Source organism: Corylus avellana, chromosome ca8 (assembly GCF_901000735.1).
Source record: "Corylus avellana chromosome ca8, CavTom2PMs-1.0".
NCBI lineage: Eukaryota > Viridiplantae > Streptophyta > Magnoliopsida > Fagales > Betulaceae > Corylus > Corylus avellana.
The window spans coordinates 11,865,483-11,887,282 of record NC_081548.1 but is presented as its reverse complement, the minus strand read 5'-3'; the positions used below and the strand labels follow the sequence as shown (position 1 = coordinate 11,887,282).

Below are 21,800 nucleotides of genomic sequence, written 5' to 3'. Positions count from 1 at the left end.
ATCTAATGTTTGTCAACCTAAGGGTATGTGATGAGATTCAACAAGCACCATTAAATGATCCATTGCATGTTCCAGTTGGGCCTATTACTAGAGCAAGATCCAAGAAGATCAAAGAAGCACTTAATGGGCTGATTCAAAAGATTTGGGCTGATTCTAAAATGGGGCATTCCAAGCTTGGCCCAAAGGGAGATGAAGGCGTAATAAATTTGATCCAAGCTATTCATGGAGCAGATTGCACAAAATTTCCTTAGCAATGACATGGATTAATGGTTGATTATGGCTGATTGGCTATCTAATTACATACCAATTAATTGGATGATTGACTTGCCAAATTACATGCCAATTAGTTGGTTGATTGACTTACCTATTTCAAGACCTTCCTTTGGCATGATTTAATTGCCAATCTCAGTCTATTTTTGGCATGGAGGAGCTACAAATTTCAGACCAAATCAACCTTAATTTTAGGCTTTTATTAGTTAGTCCTTTTTTACTTTATTTACTTTCCAATGTTGGAACCAATTTAATTTCCTTTCCATAGCAAGTAGGTAGTCATATTTTCAGCCATGCTTATAAATAGCATGCACTCATTGTAATGGAAATGATCAATGAAAAATACAAAAAGTGAGCTTTGCTTCTTCTATTAGTTCTTCAGAGAACTTGTGAACTTATCAAGGATTCTTCCTTGTGGCGTTCAAACCTATACCTTCGGTTTGCGTTTCGTTTATAAACGTTGGGTCGAAGGTTGTTACTTTTTATACCTTTGGTTCGCGTTTCATTTATAAACGTTGGGTCGGGATTTTCTATCTAAACATCTGATTTTAGCTTTCTTGGGTTAATTTCTAATATTGTTTGTTGGGTCTCAAAGTGTGTCGATTGAGGTTCGCATCAGTATGGGTGTCTACTCCTTAAGCTATTGATTTCCCTAAGCAATGAATTACGCATGGGTGTCTATTTTAATTCTTTTATTTCTTAAAGGATTTAGTATGGGTGTCTATTAAGTTGTTCTTTAAGAAAGCATAAATTTGTGGAAATCGACAAACACATGAGGCCTAGGGCATGAGTGTCTACTCCCGGTCCCGGTGTGGATTTCTTTTGTTACTTTTATTAAACCCAAGACTCGGTCATCCAAATTGATTTAACTAACTAGTTCATACCACATGCATATATTGATCAAGTACACACATATGAAGAATTCATGAAAGCAGGAATTAATCAAGTTAAATATCACATGATCATCAGAAATGCGCCAATATTGAATATTAATTAAACATAATTAGGGCTTCAATCTAGCCCTATTAAATAAATTAGTTACACATAAGTTTGATGTTAAACATCTTCATAAAATAAAATAAAATAAAGGAAAAGAATAAACTTGAAACTTGAACTTGAAGAGCTCCAATTCTTCTCCTTGGAAATTGTGTCTTTTCTAGAGGTTTAAGGGTCTATTTATAGGCCTTAGGAATACTCTAGAAACCCTAAAAAATGTAGGGTTTGAGCCCTAGTTCGCACTAAGTTACAAAACCCTAAAAATTGCACTTTCCATATCAAGCCTGGCGGTTAACTTGCCTATCACACACAGGTGTGCTCGATCGCAGGTGCCTTGCACTTGTGGTCTTCGCCTGTAGTGTGCTCGATCGCAGCTCCCCTGCGATCGATCGCACTACCAGGGACTTTAATATTCCCAAAATATCTCTTTTAAGTCCGAAACTTCTGAAATTGCTTCTTTTTCTTCCAATGACCTACAAAATCAAGGAAAACACATAAAATAACTAAAATGACATAGATTAACCAAAACTAAAAGATTAACACATGTAAGATAAAGACTGAAAATATGAATATTTTAGCACTTAACACACTCCCAAACTTACATATTCCTAGTCCCTTAACAATACAGAACTAAAGACTAAATGGTAAAACAGAAAACAAAAAGATAAATCCATCTTTTGTGGGATGTACGATTGCATTTAGTGTTTGCAACATGCCTTTTAAACCCCTAGGAATTTCCTAGAGGACGAGTGAAGTCTCGTAAGGGTTTTCCAGGAATATCACCCACAAACATCATGCACAGTTCATGTTATTTCAAAAATTAACGTATCACTTCAAGATCATGATTTTCATTCATTAGCAAGCTTAAAAAGATGAACTCCATCTTCACAATGAATTGGAATCTGAAAATTCAATTACTTACAAAAGACTTGTTAAAACATCACAAGTTTGAAAACAGTGTAAATTGAACTAGCATAAAATTATGAGGCTTCCAAGTATTTCCAATGTGCAATGTCTCCACATCTCAAAGTTCACTGAAATCCCTATTAGAATGAACAACAATAGCATATTTCTTTTTCTTCTTCTTTTTTTTTTTTTTTTTTTTTGTCAGGTTATGCAATGTTTTGTCTCTTAAGCTTTCTAATTGACCCATGTAACGAGTGTTAAGTCAATGACTCCCAAACCAGATGGTTTTAGGGCATTAGGTGAAGAGACACCCCTAAGGACCTACTAACTTGAGTCAAAAAGGCTACAAACCAAACTAACCATGACATTAATCAAATCAAAAAATTTCACTTTTTGGCGTGAATACTCAATGCTTTGGGGCAAGAGGTCCAGTTACTCAGTGAAAATCTTATCAATGATCATTTATTTATAATAATAATTTTTTTTTCATCTCATATATATATGCTAAAGTATCCATCTGATAAATCATTCAGTTCACCCAAGATATAGAAACACACACATCATCCCATGTCATACCTCATAAATTATGTGTTAATGTGCTTGTGTGATCAAATCAAACATGTGATTTCTCAACTGTCCTCAACAAGTAACCAAACTAACAAATTCTCTCATCAGATCATGTGTTCAAAATTTTAAGCTCACAGATGAAATTAAACCACAGTTCTTTCAGATTAACCAAAATTTTTAGGCAAACATGAACATGCATATATATATATATATATTTCAAATAAACAAACAAAACAAATAACATAAAATTGGAACAAAGTGTGTGTAGACAGCATGTTTTTCCATACCCCCAAACTTAAATGACACATTGTCCCCAATGTGTCTAAAATAAGGAAAGAATTTACCCGGGAGATGGAAAACATTGTCTGGAAAGCATGGCTCATAGCACACCCCCAAACTTTAATCGAAGTACACTTGTCCTGCAAAATAAGAAAACACGAAAACAAGTAAAAGGAAACAAAACTAAAGATAAATAAAAAGATTAATTGAAAACACACTAAACAAAATAAAAAGATAAACTATGGTGTGCCTCCCATGAGGGCTAAGTTTAACATCTTTAGCCAGACTGTGGTACTTTAAACTTGAAGCACCAATCTTTCCTTCTCTTGCACCAAAGGGAATGAATCTTTTTTGCTGCAAGATGCTTCCGAGTGTTTATCGATCAGGGAGGACTACTTTGAGTTTTCTCTAACAGTTTCTCATCTGATGGGGAATCATGAACTGGATAATACTCATGGAATTCATCTATCTTGATGTCCTCACATTGCTCATCACATAGCCCCAACAGACTTCTCTCTTGGATTCTTAGTAATTCGGGCATAAGAGTTGATGTTGAAGAAGTTTCAGTGCTCTCTTCCTTTTCCCAATATAGCTCCTCTAGAACCTCAGTTTGCTCATCTTCTTCTTCCACCTTGTTCTCAGGAGTGGACTTCAATAAGGCCTTAGCTTGCTCACGTATCATGTCAAGGTCCAAATCAAATTCATATTGAGCAAAGCATTCTGCCAATGGATCCTCCAAACTTGGCTCACTACACATCTTAGCTTGCTTGAAGAATTTGTCAAGATCCAGGTCACATCCAATTTGATCAAAACACTCTCCCACCGGATCCTCAAGACATGGCTCATTAGAAGTTTCAGCATACTCAAGTAGCTTGTCCAGGTCTAGGTCACCTCCAATTTGATCAAAACGCTCTCCCATTGGATCCTCAAGACTTGGCTCACAAAAACTCTCATCAACAGTTTCTACTAAACTAGCATGCGCTTCTTCTAACACATAATTCTTCGGAGGAGGTGTCTCTTCTTGGTATTGTTGAGGTGGAGAGCAATATGAATAGTCATGTATGGGAGATGGTTTCTCTTCATGAGATCTTGAAAATGGATTGCCTCAAACTGGGACTAAGACATGAATATGATTGATCATAGAGCTGTGGAGATGGCTCATCTTCATGAAGTTGTGGTGCTTGAATTCTAGAAGCTTGAGCTTGCCATGAAAGAGTAGACTGTTGGCTCCATAGTGGGTTATAAGAATCAAAATAGTGATCAGTTTCCGGTCTAGAGAATGATGTGTTCTTATGCCCAAAAATCTTGCTAGAAATTTGTCTTATTGAAGGACATTCTCTAACATGGTGATAAGGGTCATGGCATAATGAACATGGTCCATGGGGTGTTGGAATGCCTCCCCACATGTGTAAAATTAAAAATAAAATAACAAAAAGTTAAAAGAAAAAAAACAAATTAAAAAGAAACAAAATTAAAAATAAAACTTACGAAGATGCAGACTCAACTGACCCTGCATGAAAAAGAAAAATAAAAAATAAAAAATCAGATCTACAATTAGTGTAGTAACTGTGCTGCTCTCTGGATGTGCAATCGATCACCTTGGTTGGGCGCTCGAGCGCACCTCCAGAGGCAGAATAGTAACTACAAAAAAAAAAAAAAAACACAACTAAAATAAAATAATTCTAAACAAAATTTGCCGCAATCCCCGGCAACGACGCCAAAAACTTCTTGTTACAAATATCTACCTAAATTAATAGGTAAATAATTATATGTTTTACCCGCAAGTGCACGAGGTCAACATAGTAATATATAATGCAAGTACGGGGTCATTCCTACGAGGATTGCTAAATTTTGCTTAAAATAAATTCCAAAAGTAAAATAAAACAAAGATTGATTTTAAGTTGACAATAATAAAAATGTTGGGCTTTGATATCCACCACTAATTATATTTAGATAATATATCAATATGCCAATATTTTGATCATGTTATGTATATCTAATGTTTGTCAACCTAAGAGCATGGGTGTCTACTCCTTAAGCTATTGATTTTCCTAAACAACTAATTAGGCATAGGTGTCTACTCTAATTATTTTATTTCTTAAAGGATTTAGTATGGGTGTCTACTAAGTTATTCTTTAAGAAAGCATGAATTTGTGAAAATCAATAAACACATGAGGCCTAGGGCATGAGTGTCTACTCCCGGTTCTCCATGTTGATTAACCCAAGAACTCGGTGTGGATTTCTTTTATTACTTTTATTAAACTCAGGACTCGGTCATCCAAATTGATTTAACTAACTAGTCCATACGCATATGTTAATCAGGCGCACACATATGAAGAATTCATGAAAGCAGGAATTAATTAAGTTAAATATCACAACATGATCATCAAAAATGCGCCAATATTGAATATTAATTAAACATAACTAGGGCTTCAATCTAACCCTACTAAATAAATTAGTTACACATAAGTTTGATGTTAAACATCTTCATAAAATAAAGGAAAAGAATAAACCCGAAACTTGAACTTGAAGAACTCCAATTCTTTTCCTTGGAAATTGTGTCTCTCTTCTAAAGGTTTAAGGGTCTATTTATAGGCCTTAGGAATACTACAGTAACCCTTAAAAACGTAGGGTTTGAGCCATAGTTCGCACTAAGTTACAAAACCCTAAAAATTGCACTTTCCATATCAAGGCTGGCGGTTGACTTGCTCATTACGCACGGGTGCGCTCGATCGCAACTCATGTGTGATCGATTGTAGGACTGTTATCAATCTTGTTGTGCTGGGTGCTCGATCGCAGGTGCCTTGCACTCGTGGTCTTCGCCTGTAGTGCACTTAATCGTAGCTCCCCTGCGATCAATCGCACTACTAGCACCTCCAATATTCCCAAAATAGCTCTTTTAAGTCCGAAACTTCTGAGATTGCTTCTTTTTCTTCGAATGACCTACAAAATTAAGGAAAACACATAAAAGAACTAAAATGGCATAAATTAACCAAAACTAAAGGATTAACACATGTAAGATAAGGGCTAAAAATATGAATATTTTAGCACTTAACAATCGAGTCTTGGGCGGGTCCGGGCTGAGTCCCGGTCAGGTCCCTGGGTGGCCTGGGCAGGTCCTGGTCAAGCGCAGACGGGGTCTCGGGCGGGTCCGGTCAAGTCTCGGACAGGTCCCTGCGCAGTCCTGGGCTGGTCCCGGTCAAGTCTCGATGGGGTCTTGGGAGGGTCTTGACGGGGTCCGTCAATTTGAGAATGAGATGCTCAAAGTCGGAAAATGATTTTCAGTTTTGAAAACCATAAACCATTTTTCAAAAATTGAAAAAGAATTTTTTATCAAAGTGAAAATGATTTCCGTTGACCACAATTTTACGTCGCAGTAAACACCATAAAATGCAGAAATCATTTTCTTTACACCGAAGGTGTATTGTCTCTCAACATGATTAAAACAAAAAGAAAATTAAATAACAAAAACAAAAATGAAAGAGAGAACTCACAAATGGCCCAAAGTGCTGGAACGTAGCTATTGTCTGGTAGTGCGCTCGATCGCACAAGGTGGGCCGCTCGATCGCAATCGGGAAAAACTACAAAACAGAAAAGAAAACATAGCGTCTTCAGCGCGACTGTCTGACTTTGCGCTTGATTGCCCTGCAGCAGTGCGCTCGATCGCACCGCTGCAGAACAGAATTAAAATTCCAAAAACCAAGTAAAAAGAAAATTAAAACTAAAAATAAAATAAAATAAAATGAACTGAAGAAAAAAAAAATTCTAAACAAAATTAAATAATCTCCGGCAACGGCGCCAAAAACTTGTTGTGCCAAATACCCACCTAAATTAATTGGCGAATCATTGATACGTTTTAACTCGCAAGACACAAGATCAAACGATAGTATAGTGCAGCAAATACGAGATCATTCCCACGAAGATTGTTGATTTTACTTAGAATTGATTTTCTAAATTAAATACCAATTTTGTCATGAAATTGATATTATAAAAAGAGATAAAGATAAATGAAAGCATTAGGGATTCGATATCCCCCACGAATCAGACTAATTAAAAAAACAATATGCCAATGCGCTAATCATACCGGTATATTTAATGTTTGCCAACCTAAATGCATGGGTGTATACTCCTTTAGTTATAGATTTCCTTAAGCATTGAATTAGGCATGGGTGTACACTCTAATTTTTTTTTTTTTTTTTTTTTTTCTCAAAGGATTTAGCATGGATATATACTAAGTTGTTATTTAAGAAAGCATAAATATGTGAAAATCGACAAACACATGAGGCCTAAGGCATGGGTATATACCCTCAATTCCCCATGTTGATTATCCCAAGAACCCGCAAAGGTATCTTTTGTCACTTTATTAAGCTTAGGACTCGATCAACTAAATTGACTTAAATAACTAATCCATACTATATGCATATGTTGATCAGGAACATTCATATGAGGAATTCAATTAAGTATGAAATAATAAATTTAAATATATCAAAATATGATTGTAACAAATGCACCAATATTGAAATCCTAAAAATACATGATTATGGCTTCAATTTAGCCCATAACTAAAAATTAGTTACACGTAATTAAAATAAAGACTAAAAATAAAAGAGAAAGAAGAAACTGAAAAACTTCTGGAAGTAGCTTCCAAATTCTTCTCTCAAAGCAAGTTTAGAATTGTCTCCTATATTGTGTATTAAATTGTGATGCTTAGAGGTCTACTTATAGGACTTAGGAGAGTCCTAGAAGCCCTAGTAATCCTAAGAAATTTAGAGTCTAGCTTTCTAGTTCAATTAGGAAGTAATCCTAGTACAGATCAAAATAGAATTTGTCCAAATTTTCGTTCTTTTATTGCAAGACGATTTTAGCATAGCATAAGTCTGAATTAGGAAAATAATATTTCACAATGATTTGTAGAATTTGGAGTTGGCTTTCCAATTCCGCTAGAATAACCTCAATCGAATACTTGAGCTGAAAGTTATGGTCAAAATACCAAGACATGTGCAGAATTCAAATTTGAATACAATCCGATTTTGACTCCAATTAGAGAAATTTCGATTTAATCATTTCCTTTATTTGATTAAACTTAACCACATCATATAGGTCTTCTACTATGATTGGTTAAGCTTAACTATATCTTCTAGGTCTTTCCAATTTACCCTTGAAGCTTGAAACTTTTCCAGAAACGCTTTCTTTTTTTCCATGACCTACAAAAATACAGAAAACACAAAAAATAAATAAAATAGCACAACATAACAAGACTAAGAAATTAACATGTGTAAATTAAGGGCTAAAATACGAATATTTTGGCACTTATCATATATCCTCGGATACTCATTGATTACGGGAGCAGTTTTGCCTCGACCATAATAGTCGGGGGACAAGGTTATTCATTCCCCCATCACTTACTCCTATATCCTTGATCCTCCGCCTATTTGCCATTTCCAGCGCCGGATGATCAACTTTATAAATAGGTATTGATTATCAAACCTAAGGTACGCAATACATTTTGGATTCTTACGGATCAAAAATGAGAAAAGATCTAATTTAAGCATCAAAGTGAGATCTAATTTGGATTCACGCATTCATACCGGCCGACGATTTTTCTTCCTAAAAAATCTTTGCCCCAAGACAGATACATGTTCATTTGTAATCAATCTGCGTGGATGTATGTTCATGCAACTCAACTACGCCCAATAGCACCAAATCGGTGTTAGCCTACATCTTGACAATGAGATAAATTTTCCTGTTCATCTCGTTAATTTTTATTGAAGAACATACGTGAGGAGAAAAATGCAAATCCTAGAAGATTTTATATTTTTACACATCAATTCCCCTATCTTCCTATAATTTAGTGGATTGATTCTGGGTGACATATCATTTTTACTTACTAAAATTGGCATCCGTCCATTGACGATGGGATGATCCTTGAAGCCAATTGATAGTAGCACCATCTCCCCTCAGAGCATTACATCAAAAAACCCTCAAGCATCACGGATCTGCATTTAATCATTAGATTAGCGCTCACCATCATTAGATGAACAAGATAAGATTTTCCATGCATTTTTAGTTTGGCTTACTAAATGGCATTAGGCAATCTCTTATCTAATTAAATATTCAAGAAGGTCAGACATTGAAAGTCAATCCATTGCTCAAGAATAGTGGGAGATATTATGGCCTGCTTTTACCATTGATTTTACAAAAAGGCACTAGAAAGTGACCAAATTGCTATATGTCAAGAAGGAATTACCCACAGCCCATTAAATGGGCTTAACTTATTTTCCTTGTTGTTTTCTCTTACGATGGTAAAGGCATTAAATTACGGGATTTGTCATCCGGATTCACTATTCTCCAAGTCTGAATGGTCAGAACTAGTTGGTCAAAGGCAAGATGGATCAACAGTATTGGGAGAGGCAAGCCTGGCAGACGCAAGGTGACACCTTGCCTAGTAAAGAAGAGCTTTTGAGGTTCACTGAAAGATAGACCGTTGCCGTTGTGAGCCATATTCCCCTTTTACTCTCATTGTCGGTTCTCTCCCAATGTTAATATGTGGGAGGCGCATTCCAATGAGACGATTAGAGGATGCTTGGCTCATGCAATTTGGTGAGACTTTGAGTTGAGGGATAAGTTTCTACACAAAACCTACGACAACCAAAGAGGAGAATAAGCAGTGACACCCAGTCCGAGCAGTAAACCGAAAACTATGCCAGTCCAAGATTCATGGCTGCGCTGATTTTGCTTAAACAACCAAAGCCACTTGTTTTATACATGGACTCGGTAGACCCATGGAGACGCCACTGCGACACGTCCTCACAAATGATTGCCTACTGATCATGAGAGCAGTCCTTGAAATTCAGAGCACTCGATTTATATTTGAGCAGAGATCTCACTCTGAGCATCCAGGGGAACCATCTCAAATTCCCAGGAAGACATTCCGAAGTTGCAAGAAATTAATCTGCTCCATCCTACCTCTGAGCAGGATACTCTAAGCAGCATGGCAGTACTACTCGGACCTAACAACCCTCGAACATAATTTCGAGCATGAAAATTCATAAGATTAAACTCCAAATTCATAAAACAATAGGGTTGGAGGTAATTGTTTTGATAATTATATTACTATGCGCTTGTAGTTCCTATGTGAATGCATGGTTTATATTCAAAATTGCTGGAGAAGGAGATGATAATGGAAGCATTCGACTAAAGGGTTCCAGACAAGACAATCACAAAATCCCGAGAATAAAGACACCGAGGAACCAAATTGCTCTAAAAACAAGATAGGGAGACAACCCTGACAAAAAAAAAAAAAAAGAAAGAAAAACAAGACAAGGAGACAACCCTTAACACCCAAAAAAAAAAACAGGGAGAATAACCCTTGACAAAAAAAAAAAAAAAAACACACACAAGGAAACCCTTGAAAAAAATAAAAAACAAGACAAGGATTTCAAAAACCCTTGATAAAAAAACAAGATTCAAGCCCTAGATTCAAGTAGGCAATCAGAAAATCCTATTCTCGAATAGACAGGGAGAAAACCCTTGACCAAAAAAAAAAAAAAAAAAAAAAAGAAAGATTCAAGCCCTAGATTCAAGTAGGCAATCAGAAAATCCTATTCTCGGATAGACAGGGAGAAAACCCTTGACAAAAAAAAAAAAAAAGAAGGATGAAAATCCTATTCTCGAAACGACAGGGAGACAACCCTTGACAAAAAAAAATCGAGACACGGAGGAAACCCTTGACCAAAAAAAAAAAAAAAAAAAAAAAGGGAGGAAACCCTTGATAAAAAAACAAGAAGGATGAAAATCCTAAGCTTGGATTCACCGGAAGGCTTTCATCCTTGGATTTTGAAAAGGGTGGTCGGATTTTCACTCTCTGGACTCATCAATGGAGGGTCAGTTTTTTATCCTCAAGTCTTGGATCTACTCTTCAGATCAAAGAAGGTTATTACTTGGTTTTTCAACCAAGTCTTGAAGAGGGGGTCTCGGCTTATACCCTCAGATCAAAGAAGATTATTACTTGGTTTTTCAACCAAGTCTTCGAAGAGAGGGTCGGATTTAACCCTTGGGTATTGAAGCTCAGGTCTCGATTTTTACCCTTGGGTCTTGGGTGGAACAGGCTGTGGAATCCCCAAGACATGCTAAACTTCCTTTTATCCACGTTCCTCGGATAAAGGAATTTGGGGGGGTAACTGTTACACCCCTAAAATACAGGTCAAATATCTAAAGCCAAGATTAACATCCAAGCATATATCTCGTTCGTAACCGCCAAATTAATGATCGGGAGCGCATATTCCGTTTCTAACGGTCAAAAACTAATAATGATGGGAATATCATAACTACAAGAATGGATGCGCATTGATCACATTGACGGTTACACATATCTTCGAATACTCATTGATTACGAGAGCAGCTTCACCTCGACCATAACAGTCGAGGGGAAAAGGTTATTAATTCACTAGTCAGTTGCTCCTATATCCCGAATCCTCCACTTATTTGCCATTTCCAGCGTCGGATTATCAACTCTATAAATAGGTATCAATTATCAAACCTATGGTACGCAATACATTTTGGATTCTTACAGATCAAAAACGATAAAGGATCTAATTTAGGCATCAAAGTGAGACCCGCGGGTCCCCACCAGTGAGTTCTCCTGATAAGCTATTGTTTTACAAGAATTAAAGGAGCGCGAAGACCAACGGAATTGAAGACGCCGTGAAGAACATGAATAACATGCAGATCTCACCAATCGGAGACTGTTGCACCAAAAAATGTACCAACATTTTGCAGCCATGTTTGTGGTGTTTTCTAGCTAATCGTAAAAGAAAAGAGGCAAATTTTGCACTACTGACAAATCCTTATATTATTCTTTTCTTATTTCTTAAGAAGGACATGAGTAGAAAGAAAAACTGATTGCAGACAAAGTGTGTGGTTAAAAATACTGCAATGGATCGCATACCATATATATGTTTAATCAGGTAGACCAATCCATGACAATTTTGATCACAATAATTTTGACAATGTTTGGGTAGAACATGATCATGATATGACGGTCGGATTTGTTAGAAAGTCACAAGAGAATAATATCTTTCCATACCAACCTATCATACTTGAAGGAGTTGTAAGGAAACTAGCTAGCTAGGCCAAACAAATGAACATCAGTTTTATTTATTTATTTATGCTTTTCTTTCCAATAAAATAGACGTAATTTTTAACCTTTGAAAGATTATGAAAGATTTTACTCTAATTGAATGGTTCAAGGTTATGGAAGCAGAAAATTGATCCACTTCATAAAATCCACCAAATGGTTTAATTGTGTTGATGCAATTGACACTACAAGAATTTAGGTCTTTAGGGGCGACATTATTTGGACGCTAAAAGTCCTAAAGTGGACACTGTTGACAACAGCGTCGGCTAATGGGTTGGACGCTAATCGTCCGACCCTAATGATCAAATGTGTGATTATCAGCGTCCACTTATAAGTGGACGCTAATGATCACTTTTAGCGTCGACAATGTGGATGCTAAAAGTCGTATATTTTTGTTGCTGAAGTTGGAGTCAACAGAAGGCAGAGTCGATGCTAGTGCTACACTATCAGCGTCCACTCAAAGTGGACGCTAATGGTGGACTATTAGCGTCCATATTGAGTGGACGCTAATGGTCCTAAAAAATTAAAAAATAATAATAATAAAATCAACCATCAGCGTCCAAAGTATAGTGGACGTTGATGGTTAACTATTAGCGTCGACTAAAGTGGACGCTAATGCTCCCCAAAAAAAAAAAAAAAAAATCAACCATCAGTGTCCAAACTGGAGTGGATTCTGATGGTGAACTATTAGTGTCCATTAATGTGGGCGCTAAGGATCCAAAAAAAATTAAAAAAATAAGTATCAGCGTCCGAACTAGAGTGGACGCTGATGGTTGCACCATTGGCGTCCACTATGGGTCTAACATTCTAAAAAAAATAAAACAATATTAGGGTCAATTCGACCCTAATAATGTTTTATTATTATTATTATTATTTAAAAAAAAAAGATGCAATTTTAAAGGATGAGGTCATATTCAAAAGATATATAAATGATCCTAATTAAAAAAAAACAATAAAAAGTCATGACAAAAGAATACCAAAAAGGCAACCAAAAGTTTCTAGCCATGGATATTACTTATCAAATTAAAAAATCTAAAGTCAAATGATTACAAATACAAAAATTCAGTCTACCGATAAGATAAATATGAACATTACAATTCACAATGTCCAAAAGAACATGCTCAAAACATCAAAAGGAAGATTTTCTAATTTGTAAAGGATAAATATGCCAACAAGGAAGTTATGTTGCTGACAAGAAAGCTTGAAAAAAAAAAAAATTAGGTCGTCCTTATGTCATATGAGACATGCTATTCCTCCATCTCCTTTTCAAATTTACCATTAAATGTGAATCTTACATGTCTAATGATGAATTTGAAAAATATATAAATGGAAAATGGATGGGAAATTAAAAAAATAAATAAAAAAATAACATTTCTCGTGTTAAATATGCTCCATGTATCTAATTAAGAAAGCAATAGAAGTGTTAAGCTTCTACTTACAATAATCAAGTCAGGACATGGCAGCAAACTAATAATTACTGCCAACTCTTTAACTGGCTTATAGAGATGAAATCGCCTAAAGACTAAGCCAACCTATAGCAGCACATGTATCTATGTAACAGTAGTGGATTACCTCATTAACCAAAGGTAATGGTTCATAGAATGCATATAGTTAAGGTATGTTAAAAAGTATTGATTAAATCATTTAGACAATTAGCGGATTATCTCATTAATTGTCTAACAATATGGAACTGTCCAGGTGCATAATTAGTTGCTATTGCCTTTGTCTATATATAAACTGGGTTTCATACGCCAAGAATTTTTAAAGGAACTTCAAGACCATTCTACTTAGTGTCCAAGTCCTAGTTTAATATTATAGACCAATTCAAAAATCCTCATAGAAAACTTCAACTCAACCTTGTACTAAAACTTCTTCATATAAAGAACTGATAAATGAATCCCCATCAAAACTACAAGCAGAATCATGGGGGTAATTATCAGCTATCCAGTTTAGCTTACAGATAACAATAACAACAAAAACCATTGCATAGCTCACATGTTTAAAGCAGAAGAAATATGAGACCTTAATTAGTTAATTGAAGAAATTATTTGACTCCCCAAGATGAAAAAAACCCCCAAGGCTTTGGGCAAAATGGCTCTCAAAAACTACTGACTTCATTCAAATCCTACTGCTAATTAACCTTCTGGTCAACACTTTTAAATTGTATATGGTGTGTCGCAGTGTCTGGAACAGCCCATATGTGCTTGGCCCAGCTTGGGAGTTAGTTGTGAGCTCAAATGCCAATAATGGAACTTATGATACAAGAAATAATTAATGGATATATATAGACAATGCTACAAACAATTCCGTTTACTTTTTTTTGAAGGGAATTCCATTTACTTTTAAATTATTGTTTACTATGAAGAGGAAATGATATTTACTTTTAAAATAAGGTGAACATTGACTTAAAAAACAAAGACTATATATTACAATATACAATGTTTGATAATGGTTTTTTTTTTTTTTTTTTTATCAAACATTTTAATTCTCCTTCACTAGGTGCAGCCAAATTTTTAATTCTCCTTTCTACCCACCTTCCAGACAAAAAAAATAATAATAATAAAAAAATAGTGGGCTGGGAGGAAATGAACAGCCATGGTTTATTTCCTAATAGCATACATACATTTAAGGCTTACAATTCAACTCCAAATACAACATGACCCAAAAATATGGAATTATCCTCCCTTACAATCCAAATTTTCTGCGCAATATAAGTCCAGAATGACTAATAACAAAAAGGATATTCAATCAAGAGCTACTTCACCCTCTTCACTGAAGATACAGTTTCTGTAAGTCATGATGAGCCAACATATACTAATTTTAACTCATCTTGGGTTACCCAACACAACCAGAAAGATATTTTAGAGCTGCAGACTTCTTCAATAAGGTTTATGACTTAATGCCTTTTTTTTTTTCTTTTTTTTTTTTGTCAAGGAACTATTAACTTTTACAATTTTGCAAAAGAAACGATTTACAACATGCAACAGATCCTAACCATTTGTATAATTTTTTATGTTGACTATGACCAGACAAATTAGAAATATTGCTACTTTTGCATCAATTGAGCCAAAGTTACCATTCTATTCTGACAACTTTCTTTCCCAACAAAATCCATCTACTAGTTTTTTTAATCAATCATGGAAAGAAAAGAAAAGGCAGCAAAAACTACATGTGTCCGTTCTTTCTAGAGTAATTGTTTTGTTTTTCAATCAAAAAAGATGAGTTGCACAATATATGGAACAGAAATTAAAATAACCCCATTAAATGAACACCAAGATGACTAAAATTAAACCACACACAAATATTAGCACCTCACCTTTGCCAAATCACGGCCAAGTTTCTTTGCAGTCATTGCCAAAGAATCCTGTTCCCTCGAAAGTTTCATCTTCAATCAAATAAAGAGATTTTAAAATAAATAAATAAAGAAGCAGCAAACATCAGTTTAAAATGCTTCAACCAGATATTCAGATTCTCCATTATTTTGCTGAGAATGTAAAGGGAAAAAATGGTGATTTTTTAATTTTATATGATCTTATACCTCTTTATCCTTTAATTATGAAAATGATATAATATAAAGGCCAAACATATCATGAATAATGGCTTAAAAGTACAAAACGACACCTATCATTGCAAACACAAGCCGAAAACCGTAAGATTCATAAGTCAATAAAATTACTAAGTTCTCCCTAATTCCTTGCATGACTGCCATTAAAGGCTAAATAAATAGAGCTATATTATCCACTTGCTTGGTTGCAACACCAAAGTTATGGTTCTATAGTTGTAAAGCAATAAGAAAAGGAACATGCAAAGTGAAGAAAACAGAAAGAAAGCTCTCATGTTTGCTCTTCCCACCCAGGTTAGATACAACCGAACCATTAAGCAAGTGCATCCTAACTTGACAGAAAGGCAGGACCACCTAGACCAAAGCATGAAATACATGTGTAACAACAAAAAAACAAAAAGAATTGAAGGACCCGCCCTTGCATTTTCCTTTTTCACTTTCCCAATTTGAATATTAAAAAAAAAAAAAAAAAAAAAAAAAAAAAAAAAAAAAAAAAAAAAGAAAAGAAGAAAAAAGCAGGATATATAAGCTTTGTCCCATTTCTCTCCTGGTAGCAGTATGGCTTCCACAAAAATATAATACAATAACCAACCATATATATACCCAAAACGACATGAGGAAACTAGCATGGGCTACCAAGATATAGAGACAGACATATAGACAAAGGAAAAATGTTAGACCTATAATTTTTTTTTTACAACTTGTTGATATGTGTTAACATGTGATTGGTTGATGTTAATTTTTTCTTAGTGGTTGACATGACTCCAATCACATGTTAACGGGGACGTGAGGAACCAATGGTTTTTGGCTTGTTTACAAGGGCATTCGAAACTATAGTTTCTTCCATTTCTGGGTATTATGCAAATTCGAAAATCAGCAACCACTTTTGAATTTTTTTTTTCGCGAATATATGAATAACAATTTTTTTAAAATAAAAACTCGAAAATATCATGAAAAACGCTTTTCATTTAAGAAAGCAATCATAAACTAACCAACCATAAAATACATTCTGCAAAACATCAATTTGTAAAACCTAGATGGAACACAAGCATAATCTAAAAAACCTGAAATACTACAAAACAAATTAAATTTAAATAAACATAGAACACCATCAAAATTTAAGATGCACCATCAAGTGCAGCTAACTCACAAAAGATTATAGTAATTAGATGGTAGAACAGGTCATATTATCAATAAAATAAGCTTAAACAAGGAAAAACAAAATAGATATCTCATTGAGGAAAATGACTTACTTATACACATGTTGGACAATCCTAAGATTAATCTCACCTTGGTGAGGTTGAATATACTACTACTTTTATTGAACGGATAAATGCTTTGCATTGTCTTAGGTTTGTAAAAAGATTGAGAGAGAGAGAGAGAGAGCAGTCACCACCTTTCCAGTTAGTTCTGTTGTACCTGAGAAAAATTTGGTTCAAAGAACATGTTTTGCTTGAAATCCATGTTCAAAATAGGATCTATAAATTACTAATAGATATTATACTCGCAATTTTGTCCAACCCCTAACCATGTTTCTCGTTCAAATGTCTAATTTCTTTCTTCTCTCTTTTTTTTTTTTGGTTGGTGAGCAATCTATCATGTCTAATTCAAGAAAACCAAACTCAGTCAAAATATTATTGTCTAGAATGCATACACAAACAACTTCAGAAGATGGCAATGAGTGCTAACCTAGATAATTTATCCTTTTCCCAAAAAGGAAAAGACACAAAATTAACATAATTTAGGGTCCAATCAGATAATGTGGGCTTTGATATCCAGAAAATAGCTTAACCATGACTGGTTAGAGCCAGGTTATCAATATGTAACAGGGATAATCCCCTTAGCTTAACCAAAGGGTTGCCTCTCTTTGGCACTTTTCAGCCATCCTTTGCACTTACTAGAAAAGGAAAAGAGGGAGGGGGGAAGGACAGGCGGATAGAAACAAGACTTACAAAGTAAACAGTCAATTGCTTAAAAGATTTACCTTCTTGCAGAAACCACCTATATCTAATGGTATCAAGACTCCATCTTAAAGCCGAAATTTTATTAAAGGGAAAAAGAAAAACTAGCATACAGGGCGTTTAATCTGTACCAGCCATAGAACTTAGAATCTTAAGCTCGAGAAAGCAATAAAATTCAAAAATCAATTACATTCTTTTTTTTCTTTTTTCTTTTTTCGAATGACTCCAATCAGATGTCCTCCACTAACAAGACTAACCATTGATTCCACAGAGAGGAAGTGAGGAACCAAGAAACCTTCGTTCTTATAAGTCAACCACAGAAAGTAATTTGACAGAAAAAGTAAACAATATCAGAAAGAGAAAATACTTCACAAGTGCCACTATTCAACAATCAAAATCATATATCAGGCTTAAAATTCCAATTAATAGCAAATCCAATGCAAATTAATCTGTCAAAAGCCACAATATTTTCAAGATTCACGCCCTTAGATCAAACACAATAAAAAAAAAAAATGAATAAATAAACCCCACAAGATTACTCAAAAAACCATCCAAACCCACAAAATTCCTATAATCTTAAAAAACGTAAAATAACAAACCTGCGGGTTCTAGGGTGCTGGCCACGGATTGCAGAGGAGATCCGAGGGAGAACGCGAGAGATCAAAGAAGAAGATGAAGAGACCCAACGTGAGCGCCGATTGCAGAATCCCGCACCCCTTGCAACCCCTTTGAAATGAACGAGAATGCGCTTTTAGTTTTTTTTTTTTTTTTTTTTTTTAAGAATAAAGGGCAGATTAAGGAAGAGTTAAAATAAAAAAAATAAAATAAAATGTAGATATAATGAACCAAATAGATACAGGAAGCTTTTTGGAATCTTCTTCAATTTTCAACAGGTGCTGAACTTCCTTCAATTTATGAGAAGAGAACAGAGAAGAAAAAAAACCTTCTTAATTACTAATCAAAAAACTAGAGTGACTCTGGCAAGGAATGCATACCTCATTTGTTTTTGAACCACATTTTATATAACCATCAGCAGTGGATAAACCCACAAAATTCTGAGGAAGCAAGAGGTGCAAAGTTTAACCGTCCAAGAAAAGGGAGAAAAAAATCAGATTCTTAATCAAACCAAGATAACTGCTAGATGTAAGATCAGAGGGAAACGTGAGAGATGAAGAAGAGGGAAAGGTGAAAGACGAAGAAGAGGGAAAATTCTATAGAATTAGGGAAAAGGAAAAGGAAATTAACGCAGCGCCAATAAATTTTCAGTCAGCGCCTAAATGTTCTGTGCCGCCAGCGCCAAAAGAATTAATGGGTGACCCAGCTTTGGGTCATTTTATGACTCACTGCTGGATCACCTTGTGACCCAGGTGGGTCACTTTGAATTTTTTTTTTTTTTTTTTTTTTTTTAATTCTTAAAAAAAAAAGTTATTTTAATTTTTTAAAAATAATGTTAATTAAAATGAAGGGTAAATTTAAAATTTTATAAAAGTATAAGGGTATAAAGGACATTTTATCATTTTTAGGGTAAAAGATAATTGACGTGATATTTATCTTATAATTAATTAATAATGTGATACTTATCTTATAATTAATTAATAATTAAACATTTTAAGATAATATATATTTCACATTTTAATGTCAAATCCTAATAGAGGGAGATATTGCGTCAAATTATATGTTCGATAAGTGAAATGTTAAATATGTTTTTATTATTAAAATATTAACTACAAATTTAAAGTTAATACATTTTTAGTATAAAAGATCATTAAGGTGATATTTATCTTATAATTAATTATTAGCTTAAATTTTTAAGATATGTAATAATTTAACAGTTTAACGCCAAACCTGAATGAAGGGAGATATTGCATCAAATTCGATGTTCAATGGGAGAAATATTCTTGAACTTGTCACTATTGATATAACTAATATATAAAGATAATACAAAATCCAAAGAGTTTAATAGATCATTTGATCGCATTACGATCGATCAGACTAATATGTATTAGTATTGATCGGAATTGATTTTATCAGATGTTCGATTGAACCTTCAATCATGTCAAGTTCTATTGATTGTATCCCAATCAATATAACTAATGTACTGATATAATATAAAATGCTTAGAGTTCAATTCAATGTTCGATCGAACATTTAATTTCTTTGAAGTTTGTTCAATCATTTGATTTTATCCACGATCGATCGAACGAATGTACTAGTTATGACCAATCGGATGTCTGATCAAACATTCAATTTCAATTGTTTCAATCATTTGATCTTATCACGATCAATCGAACTAATTCATTGTGATTGATCGAATATTCGATCAAACCTTCAATTTCCATTGTTTCAAGTTTGATCGATCATTTGATCCTATCATGATCGATCGAACAAATGCATTAAGATCAAACGGATGTTTGAACGAACCTTTAATTTCAATTGTTTCAATTTTGAACGTCACTTAATCCTATCGCAATCAATTAAACTAATTCACTAAGATCGATTGGATGTTCGATCAAACCTTCAATTTGTATCAAGTTTAATCGATCATTTGATCTTATCACAATCAATTGAACTAATTCACTAGGATTGATCGGATGTTAAATTGAATCTTCAATTTGTGTCAAGTTTGTTGAGTGACTACAATAAATTGAAATTAATTTATTTTTTGAATTTTTTAAAATTAATTTTAATTTCAAATTAAGAGAAAATTTATAATTTTCTAAAAGTTTTGAGGGTATAAAGGACATTTTATCATTTTTAGATGTTCAATTGAACCTATAATCTTCAACTTTTATTTGTTTTTTATTTATTTATTTTTTCTACAAGACTATTAGCATCCACTAAATTGGACATTAATACCACATCTTCAGCGTCCACTATAAACGTGGACGCTATTAATATATCATCAGCGTCCACTATTTGTGGACGCTGTTAATCTTATATTTTTATTTTTTTTATTTTTTTACAAGAACATTAGAGTGGATGCTAATGCTCACTTATTAGAGAGTGGACGCTAATGATATATCTTCAGGAGTGGACGCTGTTGACCTTTTAGTTTAATTTGCTTTTTATTTTTTTGTAAGACTATTAGCGTCCACTTTAGTAGACGTTAATGCACAATTATTAGCGTCCACTCTCAGAGTGGACACTAATGATATGTCTTCAGCGTCCACTAGGAGTGGACGCTGTTGACCTTTTTAGTTTAATTTGCTTTTTATTTTTTTTATTTTTTTATAAGAGCTTTAGTGTCATCATCAGCGTCCACTTTCTATTGAGGACAGTTAATTTTTTTTTATTTTTATTTTTATTTTTAATTTATATATATGACTATTAGCGTCCACTATTAGTGGACGTTGATACTAAACCATCAGCGTCCACTAAAAGTGGACGCTAATAGTTATATTGTCGTTGCTAATAATTTTCCCGCATCTGATATAATTCCCGCTAGTATGTTAGTGTCGACGTATTAGCGTCCACTGTAAAGCGAACGATAATACTTATCTTTTGGGCCAACTATTAGTGTCTACTTAAATGTGGACGCTAATAGTTGACCATTAGCGTCGACTGTTGAGAGTCGACGCTAATATACGAGCATTAGCGTCGACTATGAAGTCGCCCCTTATGAGTAGATTTCGTGTAGTGTGAGTTTCCAAAAAGTAATCAAAATGATCTAAAAGTCTATTTATTTATATTAATGTTCCCATAAAGTTGCACAAAGTACTCAAGCTTATCTTCCCAATTATAAGAAAGATTATTGATTTATTTATTCTGAAATGAGCCCCACCGTTTGGCGTACGCTTTTCCTTTCAATTATTCGTCCAATTACTTGGGCAAGCTATTCCTTTGCTTTCATTGAATATATTCTTCTTCGAGAATCCCAGCACATCGTATTAATTAATCACTCGATGAAAAATTAATTGAATAATGTACTATTAATGAAATGGTACGTCTTCTAATTTGTTCATTTATAAAGGGATTTGAGAGGGTGTTAAGAGTAATTTCGTGCATGGAATGAGTGGGAATCACTTCATTCTCCTTAATTTCTCTCTCTCTCTCTCTCTCCTCCTCCTCTCCCTCTCCCTCCCTATGGAGTATGGAGTAGAGCTTTCTTCCTTGCTTGCTCTTG

At 34.4% G+C, this 21,800-nt stretch overlaps 1 protein-coding gene across 6 annotated transcripts; it reads right to left on the bottom strand.

Annotated features, from left to right (window-relative positions):
* Positions 1-5,419: 5,419 nt before the first annotated feature.
* Positions 5,420-18,962, bottom strand: LOC132190309 (uncharacterized). Of its 6 annotated transcripts, none has more exons than XR_009441121.1 (7): positions 18,673-18,962; positions 18,277-18,403; positions 15,471-15,539; positions 8,907-9,014; positions 8,175-8,222; positions 6,513-6,599; positions 5,420-6,245 (listed from the first exon to the last, which is right to left on the bottom strand). XR_009441121.1 is itself a non-coding variant. In XM_059605261.1 (6 exons), the coding sequence occupies exons 3-6, from the start codon at positions 15,537-15,539 to the stop codon at positions 5,758-5,760; spliced, it is 408 nt and encodes a 135-aa protein (XP_059461244.1). In that variant the 5' UTR covers positions 18,277-18,403; positions 18,673-18,962; the 3' UTR covers positions 5,420-5,757. The 6 variants fall into 6 exon arrangements, 1 of the variants encoding a protein (XP_059461244.1); XR_009441117.1 differs by lacking the exon at positions 8,907-9,014 and having other exon boundaries at positions 5,420-5,961; positions 6,075-6,245; XR_009441118.1 differs by lacking the exon at positions 8,907-9,014.
* Positions 18,963-21,800: the final 2,838 nt, after the last annotated feature.